Source organism: Arachis stenosperma, chromosome 10 (genome assembly GCF_014773155.1).
Source record: "Arachis stenosperma cultivar V10309 chromosome 10, arast.V10309.gnm1.PFL2, whole genome shotgun sequence".
NCBI lineage: Eukaryota > Viridiplantae > Streptophyta > Magnoliopsida > Fabales > Fabaceae > Arachis > Arachis stenosperma.
Window position 1 is genome coordinate 107,145,493 of NC_080386.1, and position 9,671 is coordinate 107,155,163.

The window sequence follows — 9,671 nt, forward strand, 5'->3', positions numbered from 1 at the left end:
TGGAGGAAAATACCTCTCTCACAATGAAACAAAATAGTTACGAATTTTGGCTTTTATAGACGGAAGACTCACCTCGCAGGCTATGTATTGCAACGCCATCCAGCCAGTGTCTGCCATGTGTGAAACACGTTACTTGCGTGTTGAAGGGATAAACGCCACATGACAACATGTTATCTGCATGTTGCGTGCGATTCTGACACGTGTCCAACACATTAATTGTGTGCTGAGTCAGCATGTTACCTGCCTGTTATATTTGTATATCTACACTGTCCACCTACTTATATATACACCAAAAATCTCCATTTTCAAGTAAAGTTGACTTCTAAATTCCATATTAATTTGGAAGGAATATTTGTATTTCAATTTCATGGAAATTTGTCACAAAAAAAAAACTAAGTCACCAAAAAATTTCATGGAAATTTACCTAGGCGAATGGCGAACAATGAGGCCCCTTGCACAAGAAACAGAAATTAATAAAAAAAAAAGGAAAAACCCCAATTAAAATCCACATATATAAACAAAACCCTGGCCGCTTCTCACTCTCTTCGTAGTCCAAAGATTCAACGATTAGGAGTGCGAAGTTTCAAGTCTGTGTTCTTCTCGCTTCCCTCTTTCCTTCCCTGGTAAGCTTCCTTTCTTCCCAAAACCCCAATCTTCGCGATACAAAAACACGTTCCATCTCGTCGTCGTCTTTTTTTTTTCTTCTCTGTTCTGGGTAAGCTCCGTCGAATAATTGTAATCGATGAATTTGCAATGTGGCTGTTGGTGTTGTTATTAGGGTTCCACTGTGCCGATGAATTTTGTTCTCAGAAAGGGACCGTCTTCATCCATTGTGGGTTTCCAGTTCCATTTTACCTTCATGAACCGGGGAAGGCTTCGCTGTTCTCGCAATTTCTTTCGCCACTGGACTTGACGCTTCGCACCCTCAATTCTTTTAGGGTTATTTAATTCCGTTCATCATTCTCTAGTTAAATTTCTCGTCTTTTTTGTTTTTAATTTTTATTTTTAATTGGGAGTTCCTACGAAGTTGGTTTCTTTCTTCACTGCTGGTGAAGTGGTTCTTTGTTGTTGGATTGTTTGATTTAAGGGAAGTTGTTAGATTCTGAAGGTTTTACCATTTAAGCTTTCTTTATTCTTCTGCGATGGCGGCAATGAAGTCAATTCCAGGGTATCGGTTTCATCCAACAGATGTTGAGCTGGTTCAGTACTTTCTGAAAAGGAAGGTGATGGGGAAGAGATTCCCTTTTGATGTGATTGCTGAACTTGATATATACAAATATCCGCCGTGGGATCTACCAGGTTTGCATTCTGATTTCATTTGATTTAGTAGGGTTCTGTGTTCCTCAGAGTTGTTTTTAACTTGGTGATATTTTTTCAGATCATTCTTTGCTTAAAACTGGAGATTTGGAATGGTACTTCTTTTGCCCTCGAGGGAAGAAGTATTCGAGCGGAGGGAGGATGAATAGGGCCACAGAATGTGGGTACTGGAAGACTACTGGCAAGGATAGATCCGTTGAGAACAAGAAGCTTGTTGTGGGCATGATAAAGACTCTGGTGTTTCACATGGGTAAAGCACCCAAGGGAGATCGAACTGATTGGGTTTTGCATGAATACCGACTTCAAGATAAGGACCTTGCTGATAAGGGTGTTCAACAGGTAACTACTGATTACTCATTCATGAACATTAAGTGTATTTCTACTTTGGTGAGACTAAGGAATATATGTTGAAATATATGCTGCTAATTATTGTTATCCGTTAGTGTTTGTGCTTTTCTGCCCATATGGGGATAACTAGGAATCTAGGATTGTTGTTATTTATGTTGTTATCGTCTTATGTTTCACTAGAAGCTATGCTCTTAGCTGATGAGCGAATTTTAATACATGAGGATTAGTGGATTACAGAATTCTGCTGGATTGTGCGCGTTGCAACCTCTATTGTTGGTAATGGCTTCTATGTAGATTGTCTTTTCATGTTAAGCCTGATGCCATAAACTGATTTTTAGCAGTATATATATGCCTGGTGCTTAAGCTGTATGGTATATAATGGCTAGCTTTACTTAATATAATTTTACTGTATGTCTGACTAGTTTAGCATCTCTTGTGAGACTGTTTATGGTTTTTGCTTATTTTTGTCTTGTATTTTTGTGCTAGTTTTTCTGGTGTGTTTATTTTAATTAGTTCTAATTATTTACGTTTTTCTCAGGATTCTTATGTGATATGTAAAGTGTTTCAAAAGGATGGTCCTGGTCCTAGGAATGGTGCACAATACGGAAGGCCATTTAACGAGGAAGAGTGGGATAAAGAGGATGAAATTGACTGTGTAGAATCTGCACCTGTTGCTGCTCTACCTGCTGCAGTTCCTATACAACCCGCTTCATGTCATAGCTCTGTTGTGAATAACGTGAATCTCTCTGTGAGTGAATGCTATGGGTTGACCTCTGTTTCATGTTTAACAGGGCCAATGCCTTCTTGCTCAGCACATCCTTCAGCTCCAAGTAATCAAGTTGATGGTGACATTACACCAGTGCCTGGTTCCTCCATAGAAGATAACATAATGGCTCCTACTCAGAACACCACAACTGAAGTATGCAATCTATTTATTCTTATTTATGCCTGCACAATATTTTGGGGGAATTTGATTAGATTGTTTTTCTTTTCATGCTTGTTTCAATCTAATCTATGACATCTCTTCTACAGTTTCCTTCCATCTCTTCCCCCATATTGTGGAAACATATCTAGGACCTTGGTTTTTGGAATAACTGCATCTGTTGCATCCATTATTTTTAGTTTCAAACTCATGATGCTTTATTATTATTGTTTTACTTTGTTCCATAAATGTTCTGAGCCTTCATTTCTTTTCTCTTGTTCTAATTTTGTAATTACAGAAGGTTGACAATCCTCCTGACGTAAACAATGCTGAAGGGACACCTTGCTTTGATCCCAATGAGATTTTTGGGGGTCTGGGTGACCTTGATGGTTTGTTCGAAATGGGTGGAATTGGACATGGTTTTTCCTGCGGCCAAAATGGTGGATATACTGTGAATGAAATGCTTTCTGCGGGTGATGGGTTGCGTTTCCCTGATCCCCTGGACTACTTGGAGTTGGGTGACCTCGACACCCCATTGTTATGGGAGACTAATGAACAAGGAAATTGGAGCCAGGACAATAAGTGAGGCTTCAAAATTTGACGAAGCATCAACATGAAGTTGGTGGAAGAACCATTGCCGTGTGTTGCTGATCTTGATTTTCCTTCCATTCTCATTTATAAACTCTACTGAAGCATATATTCTGTAGAAACATTCCTTTCTGTAATAAGCTAACACATGATAGCAGTTGATAAAATCTTTAGTGTTAGTTCTATTTACTAGGTTGGATTAATCATTAGCTTCACAAATTTTCTTCTGATATTTTCTAATTTGTGTTTGATAGAGTGAGTTTTCAACATCTATTACGTTGAAATCTATTAATGTCTTTCGTAGTAATGTCAAATGATGGAAGTTGACGCCTTTAACCCTAAACTTCTAGTATTCTCAATTTTGTTTTATTGGAGAAGGGTTGGTTGATGAGGGAACTATGATAGGCCTTTGCCCCTTTACTTTTCGTCGCGTTGGAAACTGGAAAGTACGTTATCTAAACCAGTATAGCTTGATCTTGCAAGGTCTTTTCGTGATTTATATAGAGATCGACTAAATTCCATTATTAGAAAGATTTTGTGATAACTAGTAGATTTAGAATTGAACATAAAACTAGCACTATGAATATTTTGTACATGATTTTTAAAATTTTTAGTTTTATAGTTAGTTAAAAACAATATAATTATCATAATTAAATCCTATAGTATAATATAATGTTAATAATATAATAAAAATTAATTTTTTAAATATATATTATATATTTTGAAGTATTTGCTTAAGTAAAAATTATTGTTAAACTATATATAAAAATAAATAGTAAAGTTCTTACTTTTAATTAGTTAATTTTGATAAATAAGTTGCATTTAAACAAAATATTAACAAGTAAATATAAAATAAAACTTGACTAAAATTCTACACCGCTAGCGAAAGTTTTTAATGAGATAAAATTTAAGGAAAAAAAAAGAGTAATTAGGAAATAATTAACTAAAAAATTAATTATTATTTAAAAAAAATTAAAAACTTAAATTTTATAGTTTAAAAAAAGTAGAAATAATTAAAAAATAAATTTTGATACTAATTTAAGAAATTTTTACATAAAAACAGGCAACCAGGCCGAATGAGTTGGATCGGACTCAAAGGCTCAATCTATAACACTCTCAAAATTGGCTTTTCTTCATTATTTTTCACTTTGAATAGGTTGCAGAAGAGAGAATCGTCCATAACTTTCAATCTAGAGCTCCCATTGACGTGCCATCAATGGCCAAGTGTTCGTATCAGAATTCTCTTAAATTCTATCGAACAAATTGGTAAGAAACTTGCATTTCTCATTCAGTTCTTCCTCTCCTCAAATTCATGGGTTTTGAGTTTGAATATTCAGGAATTGAATGGTTTTTATGGTTTAGGTGAACTCTAGCAGTGGATAATCACTGTATTTTGTCCAATTGATTCGTGGATAAGGTAAGAAACTGTTAAACCATTGTGAATCATTGAATTAGTGAACTCTCTGATGATTGTAGGGATATTGTGTGAATTAGATGGTGTTTTTGTTGATTTGGAGTTCAATTTGACAGTTTGAAACGAAATCCAGGTGATTAAGCTTGAAGGAATGGATTTAGGGCTCCACATGGATCGGATCGGATCGGATATAGCCTAAAATTCTATCCGATCCGCACTGCACTAATCGATATCCACATTTTTTCAGGTTAGATCCGATCCGATCTGATCCGCAAGTATCAGATCGGATAGGATATCGAGTATATCCACATAATTTAAAAAAACTATTTTAAGATTTTGTTTGGCTGTTTTTACAAAAAATCCAGAAAATTCATTTTTCACCTGTTTAAGCATATTTACTTCTAAAATATTATCAATAAAAGTTCTCTTGAATAACAAAAACAAAATAATAACACAAGATTTAAGTTGAATTATTCTAAGTTAAAGTATTACATAAAAAATTAAAAACAAGATATCATAAAATTCATAAAATAACACACTAAAATTCATATCACATTAGGATTTACTTTATTAAACTATGCTATTTATATGAGATGTGCGGATATGCGAATATGCGAATCGGATCCGCGGATATCACTGACAAATCTGCAATCCGATCCTACCATAGTGCGGATCGGATCTGATCCGATCCGATGACTCTACGGATCGGATAATATCCATAAAATTCAGATCGGATGCGGATAATTACCGCGGATATGAATATTATCCGATCCATGTGCAGCCCTAAATGGATTGGTTGAGAGATGTGAAAGTCGATTTTGTAAGCGGTTGCTATTGAAGTTGGCTGTTTTTTTTTAAAGATTTAATATTGGAATTGGTTTGATTTTGAAATAATTTGATACTAGAAATGATTTAAATGATTGAGAAGTGCTTGATTTGGTGGTTGGGACCCTTGAAAAGTGGCAAAAGTCTAATTTTTAAAGAAAATGTTGCCAAAATTTTTCTAAAAATTGGAGGCTTCGTTTGAAGTGGTTATTTAGAAATATTTGGGTTTAGGGATTTTATGATTTGATTTTTAGTTCTTAAGAAAACGATTACGTTTTGAGTTTGATTTATTGAAAAAAGAATGAATTAAGTTTTGAATATGAATTTTTGATGAATGATGATGATATTGAGACTAATTGTTAATTTTCTGTCGCAAGATGTGAGCAGACACTTTAACTTCCCGAGCTCCCCCATTATATATATATATATTGTTGAGTTAAGAAATTAATTAATAAAATTGATGATGACAAATATTTGATTAGTGGGCTAATCACCCAATTAGTTTTGATTATTGTTGATAAGTGATGCAGGCTAAAAACAAGTGTTGCAGCAGCCCAACATCAAACAAAAGAAATATGCTAATGGGCTGAATGGTAAGTGAAAAATAAAGACAAGCCCAAGTCATTCATCTCAAGAAAAATTCATCAATGAAGCAAAGCAAGGCACCAACGGGCTGAAGTAGAGAAGAACCCGATCCAAGCCCAAAATTGATTTTCAATTTTCCACCATCTTGCCTTACCAGAAGCAACGTTCCTCTCCTCTCTAATCAAGTCACATCAAGGCTTCAGAAAAGTAAGAAAGAGAAAGAGATAAAGCTTCCTCCCTAAGCTAGTAACCAAAGAAGCAAGAGAGAGAGAAATTTAAGCTTGAAGCACAGAAAGCTAAAACAGAAAATCCAAACCAAATCAAGCTTTGGTTAAAGGTAATCCATCTCATCTTGCATGCAACAGATCTTCTTCTCTTCTTCCCAACTCTCTGCTCTATCCGAAAATGGCATTCAAGAAAAAGTTGTTCTCTGCCCTATTCTGCTTCACATCTACGGTCACAAGTGATACTTGGGGACCAAGTAGTTTTTCAATGGCTAAGATCAAGTTGACCATGAGAAGATTTCCATGGTTGCTGCTTTGTGGCTTTCAGTCAAGATGAGGAAGTCAGAGGGAAAGTTTCTACTCTGAGGATTAAAGAGTAAAAGTGAACATGTGGGTTGGTAAAGCTCAAGGCTCAAGGTGTTGACCTTGGAAGAAGAACCAAGAAACATGCAAGGAGATAAAAAGAAGCTTGCTGTTCATTCAGAGGCAAGGAGAGAAAACCAGAGAGTGAGAACAGTGTGCTGTTAAGAAGTTCCTCTACTTGGATAATGCTTTCTTTCAAAGAAGCATTCGGTCAATACTGAAGAACTGCATCTGAGGTTTGCGAATCTGGTTTTGCACATAGCAAAGAGGCTGGTGATGAAGTCAATCTCCTTCATGTTTTATTGATTGTAATGTACTTTTCTACGTTTATCTTTCTGTAATTTTTTATGAGAAAAGGCATTGTGAGAAAGCTCAAGTAAAAGCCATGAGTGGAAAAAGGCTGAGTGATACACTTGAGAGAAAAGCCTAGAGTCATTTTTCTGATTTTTTTAGGTTGGTTAAGTGTCTTGTATCTTGTACCTATTTGGTGTCCCTTTCTTAGTTGGGTTAGCACTAAGAGTGAATAGTTAGGAGTTAGCATAGCCAATGTCAAGTTAGGTTAGAACTTGAGTGTGAAATTGGTGTATGTAATACTGTTAACTATAGTGAAATTCTTCCATAATTGTGGAGGAGACTGGATGTAGGTTGCATAGCACAAGGTAACCGAACCAGGATACATGCTGGTGTTCGCTTTTCTCTTCTCTGCTAAGTTCTATTTTCTGATATTCATGAGACAAAAATAAATTGTCTCATAAATTTCCGCTGCTGAGTTCAAACAGAATCAGAATTGTAATTTTGTTTAAAAAGGGTCATAACAGCAACTTAAAAAAGGAAGACATAGATTCAACCCCCCTTCTCTAAGCCTACCACAACCTTCAATTGGTATCAAGAGCTAAGGTCTCAAGAATCAAGCTTAACCACTTGGAGCAAAGATCCAATGGCAAACAACTTGGGCACAACCACAGTTGCTTACACCCTCACTGAAGGCCAGTCAAACAACCGGCCACCTTTCTTCAACGGGAAGAACTATTCCTACTGGAAAGAAAGGATAAGGATCTTCATCCAATCCATTGACTACAATATATGGAAGATTGTTGTGAGTGGTCCCAAGATCCCAACAAAAACAAGTGCTGATGGAGTGGTGACTCCAAAAGAAGAAGCTGAATGGAATGAAGATGACAAGAAGAAGATAGAGCTGAACGCTAAAGCAATCAACCTTTTTAATTGTGCTATCAGCTTTGAAGAGTACCGGAAGGTGTCTAGATGCAAGACAGCCAAAGAAATCTGGGAAAAACTCCAGGTTACACACGAAGGCACCAAACAAGTAAAAGAAACGAGGATTGATATGCTGCGAAAAGAGTACGAGATGTTTAGCATGAAGGATGGAGAAAGCATTAATGAAGCATTTGAGAGATTCTCAATCATAATCAACAACCTTGATGCTATGGGTACAAACTATGCAGAACAAACCTTGGTGAGAAAACTCCTTAGAAGCCTCACAAAAGAATGGGAAAACACTGCCACTGTCCTAACTGAGAGTAACAACATAAGTCCCATAACCTATGATGAGCTGAGAGGAAAACTCCTTGCCTATGAAGCCACACACATAAACACAGACTCAAAGAAAAAGGGAATAGCCCTCAAGTCACAAATAGAACCGAAAGAGAGTGAGTCTAGTGATGGTATTTCAGATGACGAGCTTTTGTTTTTTGCTAGGAGATTTAGAAGAATGATGAAGAACAAGGGAAAATACAAAGGTTCAAGTTCAAAGGAGCACAAGATCGACTTGAGCAAAGTGACGTGCCATCACTGCAAGGAGGCTAGACACTTCAAGCTAAACTGTCCAAAGCTCAAAAAGGAGGACAAAGGAAAGAAGGAAAGGAAGAGAGTACTCATGGCAGCTTGGGAGGATTGATAAACCCCATTTGTAGGGTTTATCTTGTGCTTAATTTAGGGAATTTTATAACCATTTACCCACATTTATTCAATAAAATAGCATGGTTTTATAACTTCTCCCTTAATTGTGCTTAAGAGTGAAAACATGCTTTTTATGACTTAAAATAGCTAAATCTAATTCACCTTGATTCCATTAGATGCCTTGATATGTTTGTTAAGTGATTTAAGGTTTAGGAGGCAAAGATTGGATCAAGGGAATGAAGAAAGAAAGCATGAAAAGTTGGAGAACTCATGAAGAAATGAAAGAACCGGAAAGCTGTCAAGCCGACCTCTTCACACTTAAACAACCATAACTTGAGCTACAGAGGTCCAAATGATGCAGTTCTAGTTGGGTTGGAAAGCTAACATCCGGGGCTTCAAAACAATATAAGATTTGATATGGTTGAACCGCGCATGGTGATGCGTACGCGCATAGTACGCGCACGCGCCGTTGCTGCCACCTGGTTCACTTAAAGCAAAACGTGGCCAGCAAATTCTAAAGCCTTGTGGGCCCAATCCAACTCATTTCTGATGCTATTTAACCCAAGGAGTGAAGATGGAAACATAAGTTAGTTACCATTAGTCATAGTTTTAGTAGTTAGAGTTAGTTTCTAGAGAGAGAAGCTCTCACTTCTCTCTAGGATTAGGATTAGGATTAGTTCTTAGATCTAGGTTTTAATCTTTGCTTTCTTCTACTTCTATCTTTCAATTCTTTGTTGTTACATTCATCTTCCTCTATTCTTTTGTTGTAATTTCCTTTATGTTGTTCTTATGCTTTGTTGTGGATCTACTTTTGTTCCTCCTATTCTCTTTCAATTCAATTAGAGGTAATTCATAATAATTGTGTTCATTTGATTTGTTGTTGTTTAATTCCTTGCAATTGAGTAGTGTAGATTTACTTTTCTTGCAATTTTACTATGCTTTCCTTTTATGCCTTCCAAGTGTTTGATGAAATGCTTGGTTGGATTTTAGAGTAGAATTTTATACTCTTGGCTTGGAAAGGTAACTTAGGACCTCTTGAGTTACTAATGTCCAAGTAATTGATGATTGGGATCCATTGACTCTCGTTCTCACTAATTGAATTAGTGGAGAGTTAGGACTTATGGACTAGGATTGATATAGCTCATTTGACTTTCCTTTACTACTAGTT

At 36.2% G+C, this 9,671-nt stretch overlaps 1 protein-coding gene across 1 annotated transcript; it reads left to right on the plus strand.

The window, feature by feature from the left end:
- Positions 1–427: 427 nt before the first annotated feature.
- Positions 428–3,360, plus strand: LOC130955795 (NAC domain-containing protein 82-like). Its single transcript, XM_057882765.1, has 5 exons — positions 428–623; positions 779–1,299; positions 1,379–1,656; positions 2,204–2,584; positions 2,886–3,360. Exons 2-5 carry the CDS (start codon positions 1,143–1,145, stop codon positions 3,171–3,173), a joined length of 1,104 nt encoding a protein of 367 aa, XP_057738748.1. The 5' UTR covers positions 428–623; positions 779–1,142; the 3' UTR covers positions 3,174–3,360.
- Positions 3,361–9,671: the final 6,311 nt, after the last annotated feature.

Coding starts and splice junctions, on each gene's coding strand:
- LOC130955795 (XM_057882765.1), top strand. CDS start 1,143: ATGGCGGCAATGAAGTCAATTCCAGGGTATCGGTTTCATCCAACAGAT. Junction 1,300..1,378: donor TCCGCCGTGGGATCTACCAG/GTTTGCATTCTG, acceptor ATATTTTTTCAG/ATCATTCTTTGCTTAAAACT. Junction 2,585..2,885: donor CTCAGAACACCACAACTGAA/GTATGCAATCTA, acceptor TTGTAATTACAG/AAGGTTGACAATCCTCCTGA.